The 14,440-nt window shown below is 35.6% G+C and overlaps 2 protein-coding genes across 2 annotated transcripts; one reads left to right on the forward strand and one right to left on the reverse strand.

The window, feature by feature from the left end:
- The first annotated feature begins 3,565 nt into the window (after positions 1 to 3,565).
- odf3l2a (outer dense fiber of sperm tails 3-like 2a) lies at positions 3,566 to 8,892 on the forward strand. Its single transcript, XM_051093384.1, has 4 exons — positions 3,566 to 3,614; positions 5,127 to 5,237; positions 6,032 to 6,145; positions 8,405 to 8,892. The coding sequence occupies exons 1-4, from the start codon at positions 3,566 to 3,568 to the stop codon at positions 8,890 to 8,892; spliced, it is 762 nt and encodes a 253-aa protein (XP_050949341.1).
- Positions 8,893 to 9,551: 659 nt separating this feature from the next.
- Positions 9,552 to 12,763, reverse strand: ebi3 (Epstein-Barr virus induced 3). The gene is made up of 6 exons (XM_051124726.1): positions 12,573 to 12,763; positions 12,231 to 12,434; positions 12,013 to 12,130; positions 10,485 to 10,663; positions 10,128 to 10,285; positions 9,552 to 9,964 (listed from the first exon to the last, which is right to left on the reverse strand). Exons 1-6 carry the CDS (start codon positions 12,658 to 12,660, stop codon positions 9,815 to 9,817), a joined length of 897 nt encoding a protein of 298 aa, XP_050980683.1. The 5' UTR covers positions 12,661 to 12,763; the 3' UTR covers positions 9,552 to 9,814.
- Positions 12,764 to 14,440: the final 1,677 nt, after the last annotated feature.

Here is a 14,440-nt window from a genome sequence, read left to right on the forward strand (position 1 = left end):
CTAACTTTTTAAGACGTTCAGTACGAGTAAACGATTACAAACAGATCACAAAAAAAGTCACAATTGCACAAAGCTGAAGTGTTTTGCCAGAGCACGATCCTCTACAGGGAAAAAGATTAATGTGTGTACGAGCAGTTGTCTGGTTAAATTAGTGCTCTTACACTGGCCTCTTCCACGGTCAGTATTTCACTTTTCCCTAAGTGACACCCACAAAGAACAAAAAATAAAACGCTTTAGGCCAATGGGTTTAGAGTCCTTAACATTTTAGCCCAAAACACGTGACTTAAAATAAATACGGTTCATAAAATAAAATACGGCCGACGCTCTTCTAAGGGTTGTAACAATGACCCTTACTGTAACCATAATCCCTGTACTACTTCTTGGAGTATTATTTCACGAATAAGTGTTTGTAAAGTGAGTCCTCAGGCACTTTCATGCTACAGAGATCAATAATATGCTCGATATCAAGTTGCAGAATAACATGCCCTGCTTTTATTTAAAGCTCTTAAGGTATCCAGCTCTTGTTAATGTACCAGCTATATGAAAACCAGGTGACGGATGTTTAGATATAAATTCACATTGCTTAATTTTCTCAACTCCAGGGTAACTTGACCTACACCTCTTTATAGTTCTCTCTGGCCGCAAGCCAGAGGTCATCTGTAGTGTTACCTGCTTCTACACGAGTCACCCAGTCCGAAGATAGAGCAGGTTAATGTTTAATGTCCGCTCACTGGTCAGGGATGACGTCTCAGCTTTCACAAGACACACTTTCTTAGCATGCTAATTACATTTTGTACAGTATTCGGTCAGTTTACAGCTGCCAATGAGAAACAGACTGTTTTAAAGCACCGCTTTGTTTGTTTAAAGTAGCTTCAGACTGTTAAATCAAAGTAATTAATGTTACAGAGAAACTTGATACGGAACATCCTACTGTAAAACTATGCCACAGAAACGAGAGCAGCTTTCTAGAAGTTACATTTGTTTTGAGTGGTTGAAGGTGGCCATGGGAACAGCTAGATTGACAGACTAAATCACTTGTATAATGTAACATCCATTTTGGATGTAACGGTATTATCAATATCGTGGTATCACGATATTATTATGTGGTCACATGACTATATGAAAGCGCGCTCGTCTTTCAGACGATCAGCTCGTGATCCGGTGTTTTGTGAATGCGGTGAACTCGTTTATTGCATGTGCTGTGAGTTTAGTGCACGTTTGGGAACGCAACGGCCACCAGTTGTGCTTTTTTTCTGGCAGATTACAGTATTTCACTACATTTCTAGTGAGATGCGTTTTTGTAAGCCTGTTTTCACAGAAGATTTCCATCAAAATAAAAGCTCTACTGCCATACAAATTCCATCAAAATAAACGTTTGAAAGTGCAGTGTGAATTGCTGACAGCTAGTGGTTTAAATGGGAAACATTACTGCAGTCCAAATTCAAAACATCTCTTTCAAGTGTAGAAATTAGGAAGTAAGTATTGTAATTTCCCTACTGTAATGTAAAGCAAAAATAATATACCTATGAAATACTCATTATTATTTATTTTACAGTGCAAATGTTTTACAATATATGGATATTAGTGTCATAGGAATAACAATAATATAAAGTAGTTGTTATTATTATTATATTCTAATTAGTTTGGCTTCCTAAAACACCAGTATGAATGTAATTTAGACCAAGACAGTATATGACAAATAAAAAGAGGGCTGAGTCTCCTTTAAAGTTCAGGTACAAGTCAATTCACTGACTTTTTCTGACTTGAATATGGGTTGAAGCTCTTAATTTTGAACTCTCAAAGTGCATTAGATAGAAGAAGTTAACTTTAAAATGTACAAAATTTTCATTTTCAATTTCATTTCAATTTTCATTTCCATATATATAATATACGTGATATTATCGTATCGTGAAATCGTGATATTGTTACATTCCTATAAAGTGATCCTGTTCTTAATTCCATTAACGTGTGATATAAAACATTTTTCACCACATTCATACTTGAATATGTTCATTCACACTTTAATACGTTTAATAATTTATATTTTAGAGGGTTCCTGTAATCCTACAAATATCAGGAACTTTCAAAAGTGTGATTTCCAGGCCTAGTAAATTTGAGTAAATTTAATTTTTTTTTAATAAAAATGAATTATACAATAAATAACATTACAAAAAGTTATGGAAAAGACATGGGAAAAAATCAATTTCATATCCACCTCATTTTTCTAATAAGAGCGGTTGGTAAATTTTATGGGTCGGGCTTCTAGTCTCATCTGCTTCCAGCTATTTTTAGCTGTACAAAACAGCTTGTTTTGCTCCTTGATACTTCAAATTGTTTTAATAAATTATCTTAATTATGAGCACACTGATTTGTAGTGCAAACAGTTTTACCGCTTACTGCATGTTGTTATTCTTCTCGTTATTCAGGCATACTTCCATGAAGTATGAGGCGGATATTTTTTTTATTATTATGGTCTGTTTTATAGCTAAACGTTACTCTACAAGTATGAATGTGATGAAAATATATTTATATCACAAGCTGATGAAAGGAAGCACAGAATATCTCTATATTTGATGCGGCTATTAATACAGTTGAGGTATTAAGAGGGATCATAGAAAATGCACGTTACTTTTTATTTAGTACTGAGAAGAAAAGAGAAAATAGTTGCATTTATAAAAATTACCTTGTTCAAAAGTTTTCATACACAGCTGTGTTTTTTGTTTAGTGATAGTTGTTCATGAGTCCCTTGTTTGTCCTGAACAGTTAAACTGCCCACTGTTCTTCAGAAAAATCCTTCAGGTCCCACAGATTCTTTGATTTTTCAGCATTTTTGTGTATTTGAACCCTTTCCAACAATGACTGTATGATTTTGAGATCCATCTTTTCACACTGAGGACAACTGAGGGACTCATATGCAACTATTACAGAAGGTTCAAACACTCACTGATGCTTTAGAAGGAAACATGATGCATTAAGAGCCGGGGGGTGAAAACTTTTAACTTTTGTCTTCTGGGAAACATGTAAGTATCTTCTGTAGCTTCTGAAGGGCAGTACTAAATTTAAAAATATGATATTTAGGCAAAATAAGAAAAATGTACACATCTTCATTCTGTTCAAAAGTTGACACCCCTGGCTCTTTAATGCATCGTTTTTTCTTCTGGAGCATCAGTGAGCGTTTGTTATCTCGAAAGAATGAAGTGGTCCTACAATATAAACATTAATCATTTCAAATGGTTGTTGACTGTCTATTTCACATTATGTAATTAGTTCATTAGCTGCCGTTTACAGACAAGTTGCCAAGGTGTAACTGTAGTTGTCCTTTGTAGTCGGTGATGGATGTTTGGAAATCTGTAATGCGTAAAGATATTGAGATGGACGTTCTTGCGACTTGGACAAGGATAAGGTTTCTTGCGCTTGTAAGAGTCATTTATAATTCAGGCCGCAGTTGTATCTCTCCAGTGTGTCTAAACTGAAACTTCAACCTTTCGTGGACCTTCTTGAGCACTCTTGCTGCCGATTTTGCTGTCAGCTCTTTAAGCTACCCGGAAAATATACTGTATGCGACATGGGGGAAGTGGTGAGACGGCGCCCCATCATTGCTGGCAGGGAACGAGGTGAGTTTGCGAGCGCTCATTTCAGTAGATTCATTTGTGTAAATGATTGTGTCGACAGAATTATTCAGCAAAATGAGGAGATCTGACGATTTATTTTAGCACCGGGCTCTGTAAGTAGTTCAAACACGCACTGCATGCTCCTATTTGGCTCTTGAGACTGGATTGGCAGTTTGATGAAAGAAACTGTCAGTTAGGTCTTTTATTGCAACACCTGCTTGTATCATTCTGAGGATAGAACGTCTTTTGTCTGTTCTTTTCTTGTTTTGGCCAAAGCTTTGAAAGGATTGTGTGACATTTAACTATATAGCAAAATTCATACGATTTCACATGAAAGTTTACAGCCAAGGTTCTCCTGCATTTTAGAAATGTGCACAGCATGTGTGACCTTTTATGTCTCACATGAATCACATTCCATAGTTTTATTTTAGATTTAATAAAGAAGGAAATGACTCTGAGGAACATTTAGCAGATGTATAGATTATATTGACTAAGAAAACTAATCAGCCTAAGCAGACATACTTCTTCACATCTGTTACCAATTACTACAATCACTTATAAAAAGTGTTACTGTAGTATTATTCATATAGTATTATACTTTTATTAAAATTTAGAATTTTCATCAAAATTCATATTGTTATTCATTATATTTTTGGTTTTCAATTTTAATTTAATTTGTCAGTAATTTTGTATTGTGCTTTTGTCAGTTTATTTAGTTTTTTGTTTTATTTATTTTATTATTAGTATTTAAATCATTTATTTGTCCTTCAGTTTTAGTTAGTGATTTTAATGCATCAACTTAGTTATTTCAGTTTTCATTTTGTTTAGTTTTTCATCTCATATTTATATTTTACTGCATTTAAGCTTTATTTCAATATACAAGTTTCTATATAAGTTTTAATAGTTCTAGTTTTAGTTGAATGAATAACACTACAATCCTTCTTTCTTTTTTAGTCATTTTATTTTATTTCTCATATTTATGTTTTTACTTATTGTAGCTTTATTTCAATTAACAAATTGCTTTCACTTTTAGTCATTTTGTCATTTTTATTAGTTTGTTTTATATTTTTATTTAGATTTGATTTATTTCAATTTTATTTCAATTTCAATTTTTTAATTAATTTTTAGTTAGTAATTTTAATGCTTCAACTTATTTCAGTTAGTTGCCAGTTAGTTCATTTCAAATTTTTGTTTAGTTTAAGTTTTATATCTCATATTAAGGTTTTCATATATTTTTATTTCAATTATATATATATATATTCAATTATATACATTAATTATTATATATATAGGTTTAATTCATTTTTATTTATTTTCAGTTGGTCATTTTAGTGCTTAAACTTCTCTCTTTTATTTTATTTTAGCTTTATTTCAATTCTAATAGTTCTAGTTTTAGTTCATGATAATAATTCTACTTATAATTTACATTTTTTTTCAACAAATTATTTTCAAATAATTACCCAACACAATTTCAGTAATAAATTCCGCTCTTTATGTTTTTGTTTACGCCCGCAGGGCCCGGACCGGGACGTTATGCTCTTCCGCCCACTATCGGTTACATAAACCATGACTACACCAAACCCAGCAGCCCGGCCTACTCCTTCCACAGCCGCATGAGCAGCAACAGTGAGTGACATGACATGAAATCAAACACTTCTCACTCTGACAGATGACATGATCCACTCAGCTTAATGCTGGGTTCAATCATCTGAGAATGCTTTTAACATGCATGTTCATGCATAAAATGGATATGCATCAACAAGGCACTTATATGAACTGATAATTTCATAGATTAATTAGTGTCTATTATGCAATACTGAACTATTAGGCGGATTTACGCACACTCAAATACTTACACGCCTAATTAGCGACATGTAACGCCTGCTTCCTCGTGGAAGGAATGAGAACACCCAGTATGATCAAAGTATTAATACAAAAAACCTTGCACATCTGGACTTTATATCACAAACAACAGCATGCAATATAATGATTAATGTTATTTCTCTGCCATATTAAGCTAATAAAATCCATATGCTTGATTTTAATCCATAAGTTTGATTTTAATTAACTTTAAATAGCATTTCTGTAGCTCAAACAGTAGAATACGATAGCAAAAGATTGTGGATTAAACTGCATTAAACTGGGAATGCCTGAAAAAATTCAACACTCTCTGAAAAAATGGCACAAAGGCTGTCACATATACTTCCTAAATGTGCATATTAATACCTTAAAGGTGCATTTTTTTTACCTAAAATTAGTACCTAAATGGTACATATGAGGAGCTTTTTTTAAAGGGTTCCACCTCAGTGACAGCTTCCGTACCGTTTTTTATTGAGATTGATGTTGTTTTGCATACAAGTGTCTGCCAAGTGCCATTTAGTAAATTCTGATGTGTTTTCCCATAATGTTACTTTGAACAGTGGTGTCTGTGGATTCCAGTCCAGGACCGCAGTATCACGTAGATGCCAAAATGACGCGCTTTGGCAGAGATGGCACGCCATCGTACTCTATGCTAGGCAGAAAGAAGAAGACAGGTGGGTTGTCATCTGATCTAATGCAAGATGTTTTCACCTTTTTTTATAACACAGATCTGTTTATTTATTTTATCCAGGAACTTTTCATAACCAAAGCCCATGTCTAGATATATTAGTCTAAAAAACATTACCCTGGATGTATACAAAGTCAACACAAGGTTGTTAATTCATGGTGCGTGCTTCTGTTGAAGCCATCAGTCTGCATTATTTCAACTTATTAACAGTTGATTCCTTGGTCAGAAACGACATTTCTCATGAATCCGCAAAGAAATCTCCATTAAGCAGAGAATAGAGTTTTTTCATGACACGTCATCAGTCGGCCATATTGGCGGCACTGAATGTAAACAATGCCACTGAACCGAACGAAACTTGCATATTTTGCTGATTATTGCTACCGAAAATGGTCAATTATTGTCATGTTTGGGCTGTACTAATAATTTAGACCGGGAAAAACATTTGGAGTACTACAAACTGCCAAAAGTTATAACAAATCAAGGAGAAGAGTGCAAAAAGATGTCTAAGGAACAAAAGGCGTTTGTGGTTGGCCAAACTGAACCATGATTTCCAGGGCAAGAATCTTGACAACATTTGTGTTTGTTCTTATCATTTCCAATCAGGTAGGTTAAATATTAGACTAATATCTTATATAAATACTGCTTGTATGTACCTTTACCACCAATTAACTTTAGTTTGTCAAAATACTGTGCCGTTTCCTGCTTACTGAGTCCTTCTTTATATGATTTAGCAGCTTCTACATGTTTTTTTTTCCATTGGTTAGACAGCATAAATTGTCAGAGCAACGTATTCAGTAGTGTATTAACCGTGCAATCCATGCTGTTGTTTACATCCGAGTATCGCCAATATGGCTGCACTTCTGGGTGATGCAAACCCTCTGTTGAAACCAGCAAATTGCACCAAAAATATAAAAGGAATATCTGACGACGGCCGTTTTTATTAATGAAGTTATGAGAGAGAGAAAGAAGAGAGAGAGCGAGGTTTAGTGTGTGTGAAAATTACCTGAGTCTGTGAGTCTTTCAACAGCGTTCGGCAGCAGTGTCTCTACTAATAGCAAAACTGTAAAAGTCCTTCTGCTCCAACAGCGCCGTGGTTACCACCTTAAATTTTGACCTTGTGTGGACATTTGTGAGGTCCCCATGAGGAAACAAGCTTATAAATCATGCAGAATGAGTTTTTTTGAGAAAGTAAAAGTGTGCACAGTCTCCTGTGAGGGCTAGGTTTAGGTGTAGGGTAGGTGTAGGGCAATAGAAAATACGGTTTGTACAGTATAAAAACCATTATGCCTATGGAATGTCCCCATAAAACATGTAAACACAACGTGTGTGTCTGTGTGTGTGTGTGTGTGAGAGAGAGAGAGAGCAAGCCGGAGCAGGGTTGCCAGGTTTTCACAACAATACCCGTCCAACCTGCTGGTTAAAACTAGGTCAAAACTAGCCCAATCGCATTTGGGGAGGGTTCCCCCGGTAAAATTTGCATTCCAGAAGTTAAATGTCACGTTATTAGGGTCGCTTCAAAACAAGGACACAAAAAACAACCCGTGGCAACAGTAGGATTTGGCAACACTGAGCGTGAGAAAGAATGTGCTTTCCGTTCAGAATAAAACTTAATTTTGTGGCAAAAACATGGAAATAATTTGTCGTTTTTATCTTGTTGTTTAAAGTATTTAATTGCTTGGTCAGTGTCCTTGTGGGGTTTGGTACTTTCGCTTTTGTAGGTTTTAAAGACGTTTGAAATAACTGAAATCATTCAGCGAAGTGATATGGACATGTAATGCGGTCAAGATCTGCCTGGAACTACGTTTGCTGTGCGTTTCTCTGAAAATAAATGCACACCTTAGAACGTTCATCAGCCAATCAGATTATAGCATTCAACAGCCCCCGTACTACATCTCTTTAATGACGACTGAAGGGAAAAAATACTGCTGAAAAAGTGGGTGGTCACTGTCTCTCTCTATAAGAAAAAATGAGGGTGGGGCTTAAATTTGATCCATCTGGGATTGGTTGTAATAAAAATGGGCACTGCAAGAATGTAAAGATCCGCTAAAAGAAATTGGTAATGTCATCTGAAAAATAGTTTATTTTTTTCATTTTGGAGTAACATGCAATGGTGAATCATGCATAATACATATGGCAATGTGTATTCAGAAAGTAAATAGCATCATTTTATGTCATATTCACTTTACGTTTTAGCAGGGGATGTATAATCATATAAAGAAGTGGCTGATTCTCTGTTTTTGATCAGCTGATACATTCCAGACTCCTGGACCCGGAGCATACAGTCCTGAGAAAGCTCCACCTTTGAACCTTCACCACAGACCTCCGTCTTACACCATGGCCTACCGCACACGCTATCGAAGTGTGGATCCCGTACCGGCCCCCAACCGCTACACCTTACCCAACCTCTTCGGCCCTCATGTTCCCCATAAACCCTCCAGCGCCAGCTTCACCATGTCAGCACGTAGGAAAGCAGGCGCCCCATCGGAGGACCTGTCCATGACCCCAGGGCCCGGGCGTTACAACAGCACAGACCCGAGCGTTTACCTGAACAGACAGCCTTCTTTCTCATTGCAAAGCCGGTCTAATATTCCCACCGATGCCACTCGAAAGCCCGGCCCAGGCACACACAGCCCAGAAAAGGTGATGGCACATCTGCCTCGTGCACCGTCTTTCTCCATGGGTGTTCGTCATTCGGAGTTTGTAACACCACTGATTGTTGACGTATTAGACTAAAGAGTTTATTAAAAAGATTTGTCTGTATGTCAAAGAAATTATGTTAAAAGGGAAAAAATAAAGTTTAAGGAAGAGACGCAATCCACATTACCTCACATCAGGTTTTGTGCAACAAGGTTAAAATTTTTTCACTTTCATTTACATCAGTTATTTTTTTAAGGGATAGTTCACCCATAAATAAAAAAGTTTGATCTTTCATTTTTGTGTGGATTATTTATTTAATGCTTTTCTGAATGGGTTTATAATCATTGTTTATTTTGAACGAAAAAGCTTTAAAATTGTTACCTGAAATAAAGCTGAAAAAAATAAAAAATATTATAAATTATCAGATGAAAAACCTTGGCCTTAACAAGCTTAAATGAAAATAAAACTTTAAAAAAAAAATAAAAATGACCAAAGTACATAACAAACTTATTTAAACCTAAACTAAAATGAGAAAAAATACTGAAAATATAAAAAATAGAACTAATTTAAAATATAAATAAATAATATAATAGAGTATAAATAATACTACAAAAACACAGTTTATAATATAAAAAAACACCAGCATTCCTCTTGTAAAAAACTTTTTTTAAATTAAGAATTCAAGGGATTTTCCAATAAAACTAGCATAATGGAACTTTTTTTTGTGCAACTTTGTTATATTATTTATGGGCTGCTTGAAAATGTGTGATTTTTATTGTTTCACAAATCAGTTAAAATCAGTTAGGTAATAAACATTAGATAAAAACATTTTTTTAACATGCTTACAAACTGTGTGATTACATGCAAGTGGAGCCATGCTGGGTGTAAATTAATGAAGCACGTTAACCTTGCATTGGTTATCATTGCCTTTATAAACAAAGTTATACTTTGGTGACATCATCAACACTGCGATTTTAACACTTTTGGTTAATGTAGTGTAATGTATTGTTTCACCACATCAGTTGATAGGTATAGTTGCATTTATTGGTGCACTCCAGTCACTGCTCTGTCCATCATCCAGGGAGTCCTTTGCAGATATTTGGATGTAGTAAGTTCTCCCTGCAACCAGTCCACTCAAAACCCTTTTATTAGACTCATAAGGGCTCAGCTAGAAAACAAAGAATGTTACATAGTTATTTTAAATGGCCATCATAAAGTATGTCCTTCCTGTAGTGATTTTTCAAATAGTTTGTTTGTGTTTGTTTCAGTACTTCAGTTATGAATGTTGTTGCTTTTAACACCGTTGAATGTGGTCTACACAGGAAACTTACGGTTCGTGCTGTCTCAGGTTTGCCCCAGTGGAATTTCACTGTGTATTTAAGAAGAAAGTTGACAGGATCTGGCCAAGTGGGTGGTGGACCCCACTGCACAGACAGCTTCCTGCCTGGCATTACCATCACGCTCACATTCACCGGAGGATCGGGTTTCACTACAGACCAACCAAGGACAAGAATTTAAACACTCAATTTGAGCTCACGGCATATGAATCAAGATGTAAACACTGATAAAACCTTTAAAATACTGCAAGAGCAGCTGTTTCATCACACAGTAGTAAGGTTTTCTGATAAGTTTAACCATCTGGGATTGACTGGGAAAGTCCAAACCAGTGGAATGAATTAAATTCTCACCTATCTGCTCAAAAATAATTGGCCATATGCGTGTTGTGCTACCCAGAGCATTAATAGCTGTTATGTTGACAAGAGTTGGTTCACTTGCAAAGATCTCCAGTTCCTCTAGCGCACATTGCGTGTCTTGTTCTCCCCATTTTTGGCATTGGCGGGCACTTGAGAGTGACTCAGAAACGCTTCTAAATATAAATGTAGAAAGACCTTAGTAAATATTCTGAGCAATTATACTGTATTTTTAAAATTGTCAAAAACATGCCGACTTATACAACTAAGGAAATTTACAACAGGTGTACAATTTAAAGTACAGCTCAATATTCAGAATAAAGGAATATTTAAATACACAATATCTAACATCACTTTTAAAGCAACAGTTCATTCAAGAATTCTGTGATTATTTACTCACAATGCGACAAAAGTATTTCTGATTCACGAACAAATCATTCCTTTAATGAATCAATTTGGGTCACAAAACCAGTCTGAATGATTCACATGAAATTCACATGTTATAGTTTATGATGCTTTCACACACTTTTTAAAGCATCAAACTGTTATTTATATCCCAGTGGGTGCCTTGATATCAATTTGACATCAACTATTAGTCAAGACTTGATCAAGATGCTGTAGCATCTTTATAAGTTCAGTTTGGATGGCAATTTCCTCCAGTGGTAATTGGGTGAAAGTAGGAAGTTAATCCCACACTGAAACTGGTTTAATGTACAGTACATGTAGGCCAATATGTTTGACGTTCAAAAACTGACGTTCATGAAAATAAATGTAATGTCAGGTTTTTGACATTAGTTTGATTTGCTTATTTGACCTCAATGTTTGATGTCAATTTGATGTCTCTCCAACATCAATTGCCCACTGGGATGGATATGTACCATTAAATAGCAACCATTTACAATTCAAACTTATAAAACAAGCTTGTTTTACCAAAGCATACTGAACTCTTACATGCTGCATACTCTCAAAAATAAAGGTTTCAAAAGACAGTTTTGCAGTAATGACAGAGCCATTATTTTTAAATGATTAGTTCACTTCCAGAATATAAAAAAATTCCTGATAATTTACTCACCCCCCTGTTATTCAAGAGGTTCATGTCTTTATTTCTTCAGTCGAAAAGAAATGAAGGTTTTTAAGAAAACATTCCAGTATTTTTCTTCATATAGTGGACTTCAGCGGTTGGTACTTCTGCCTTGACTTTTCCAACGTGATTATGTAATGCGTGAGGTCGAGGTAGTGCAAGACAAGCATTTTTGGTTAAAAAGTCTTACATTTTTTTAGAAAATTAACTGTTGTCACTAGATAAGACCCTTGTTCCTCAGCTGGGATTGTGTAGAGCCTTTTGAAGCTGCATTAAAACTGCCCATTGAAGTCCACTATATGGAGAAAAATCCTGGAAAGTTTTCCTCAAAACTTTTCGACTAAAGAAAGAAAGACATAAACATCTTGGATGACATGGGGGTGAGTAAATTATCAGAAAATTATAGTTTTGGAAGTGAACTAATCCTTTAAGAGTTTAAGATACCTGTATGTAGCAACGTAATGTGTTGGAAGTATTGGGTCTTGACTCAGTGTCCAAGAACATATTGCCCTTTTAGGGTAACTTGGAGACCAACAGTGCACATCCGGAGGAGAAGGAGGATCTGAATAGAGCAAACATTACACAGGATGAAATTTCAGTTTATGCTCTCTGTGTTATAGGAAAATAGTGCATATACATCTACAGTATATACATAAACCTACATCCCAGGTGTAGAGATACTGTTTGTATCAGATCTCCATTTGGTTGGTGGCAGGTGTAGATGCCTTGGTCCTTCAAACTGCTGTTCTGTATGGAGAGAACAGGGCTTGAGACAAGCACTGAACTGTTGAATCTCCACTCCACCCCCTTTTCTTCTCCGTCAGTGCATGGTATCTTCACAGATGAACCCACTGCTACAAACAGGTCTATTGAGGGAGGTGAGGAGGAAAAAAGACAGGCTTGGACAGATCCAACACGCTGTGTGTGTATGTAGGAGTTTATCTGTGTAGAGGTGTCTGTGCATGAGACAGTAAAAGTGTATTTTCTGAACAAATAAAGCTTACCTCGAATCTTTGGCAGCAAGGTTGTCGTGTCTTGGCTAAAAACTCCACTTGTTATGGCTAGTACTCCAAAAACATATATCAAGCACATTTTTGGCCTTTTATACACACGAAAACGTAAAGGCTGTGCTTTTATAAAAGAAGAAAGTAAGTATGTGTGCAGTCACACGCACAGATTTAGGTTCAAGCTGCTCTGTTGTGGAATTTTGTTAATCATTAGTTGGTAAATATATTTGCAAAGGAAGGTAGGCTACAATCCAGCACCAGGGTGAAAATAAATACATGAAATTTCAAAAATTCATGTATATACGTGTATAAGGGTCAATGACACATTAGGACATACGAGATGATAAAAATGGACAATACAACTAAAACACTCACAATCATTCAAATTATTTTGTGAATAATAGATCTCAACACAAAAAAATGAGTAGATTAAAAAAGTAAATTAGGCCTCATGCAAAACATAAGTCAAAAAGCATGTATTGTACTGATATTAAAGGAATAGCTCACAGAAGAGTTTGTTTCTTTATCAGAACAGATTAGGAGACATTTAGCATTACATCACTTGCTCATCAATGGATTGCCTAAAGTGAATGGGTGCCGTCAGAATGAGAGTCCAGTCTGCTGACAAAAACATCACAAGTAATGCACATTCAAGATAACACTTCTTCCATTGAAAAAGTCTATCCCCTGTTGTCCTCTCACATCAAAATCTACCAGTATCTTTACTTAGAACTGTTTTGGACAGTTTTCACTTGTTAACAGTGGTTGACCTGTTCATATTTCTCTCCTGATTCATTTTTCACTGGAGAAAGCAGTATTAGGGACAGGGGACTCAGAGTTTAGCCTGAAGCACTGGTTTGAAGTTAAAAATGTTTATTTGTTTATTAGAAAAATTCAGCTTTTTGCTTCACAAGGATTATTACAATGTTTTATCAGCTTTTTTTTGGACTTTCATTCTGACAGCACCCATTTTCTGCAGAGGATCCATCGGTGAGCAAGTGATGTAAAATTTGTTACATTTCTCCAAATCCGTTTGGATGAAGAAACAAACTTATCTACATCTTGGATGGCCTGTGAGTGGTAAGTTTTCAGCAGATGTTAATTTTTGGATGAACTATTCCTTTAAAATAATGTTTACTACTGGGTCAGTGCATACAAATAACCACTGATATAGGCTTATGAAATGTTAAAATCACATTGTTTCCTCAATGTTTCCTCAAACAATAGATACTACAAACAAACACTGCATCAACAATTAGTTTTATGTTGCACAACAGAAACAGGACACACTTGTGGTTAATAAAACAGATACAGTCTAAGAAGATATTTTAACATCAATACAGAATCCTAAGCGCTTACGTGTTTAGTGACAACAGCATCCAGCCAACCAATCACTGGATTTATACCTCAAGGTGCATCTTAGCAAAGTGTGTTATATAGTGCCTTATAATTCATAGGATATTTAATCCAGCCCATCAGTTATAATTTAAACTGAGAAAAAAAGTCTCACAGTTTACATACTGCAGGATACAGTGAGCGGTTTTCGGCTACCATGTGGACTGTGATATAATGAGGTCAGAATCCTTCTGTAAACAGCACAATGTGCTTGTTTATTGAGTGTGTGGGACTGTTCTCATTCTTCCATGTATTTTCACAATCCTGAGTGAAGACTTAATTCACATAAGCCTTGAAAGTGCAACAGCTTTAAATGAAAACATGTTTTGCATTTGAGTTCTTTGGCTGAGGCTGAGAATTAAAGGAGACTGAGATTAGTATCAATGAGAACCGAGGACTCAAGTACATTGACAGATATTATTAAGGACAGACACCAAAATGAAGTTAACTTTATTGCTCAGACATTGCGC

This window comes from Labeo rohita, chromosome 2 (genome assembly GCF_022985175.1).
Source record: "Labeo rohita strain BAU-BD-2019 chromosome 2, IGBB_LRoh.1.0, whole genome shotgun sequence".
NCBI lineage: Eukaryota > Metazoa > Chordata > Actinopteri > Cypriniformes > Cyprinidae > Labeo > Labeo rohita.

What these genes read in the sequence shown, in the direction of transcription:
- ebi3 (XM_051124726.1), bottom strand. Translation starts at nt 12,660, where the DNA reads ATGTGCTTGATATATGTTTTTGGAGTACTAGCCATAACAAGTGGAGTT. An exon ending in CTTGCTGCCAAAGATTCGAG is followed by an intron (nt 12,435 to 12,572) that starts GTAAGCTTTATT and finishes CTCCCTCAATAG; the next exon opens with ACCTGTTTGTAGCAGTGGGT. An exon ending in AACCTGAGACAGCACGAACC is followed by an intron (nt 9,965 to 10,127) that starts GTAAGTTTCCTG and finishes TTTGTTTTCTAG; the next exon opens with CTGAGCCCTTATGAGTCTAA.
- odf3l2a (XM_051093384.1), top strand. Translation starts at nt 3,566, where the DNA reads ATGGGGGAAGTGGTGAGACGGCGCCCCATCATTGCTGGCAGGGAACGA. An exon ending in CATTGCTGGCAGGGAACGAG is followed by an intron (nt 3,615 to 5,126) that starts GTGAGTTTGCGA and finishes TTACGCCCGCAG; the next exon opens with GGCCCGGACCGGGACGTTAT. An exon ending in AGGCAGAAAGAAGAAGACAG is followed by an intron (nt 6,146 to 8,404) that starts GTGGGTTGTCAT and finishes GTTTTTGATCAG; the next exon opens with CTGATACATTCCAGACTCCT.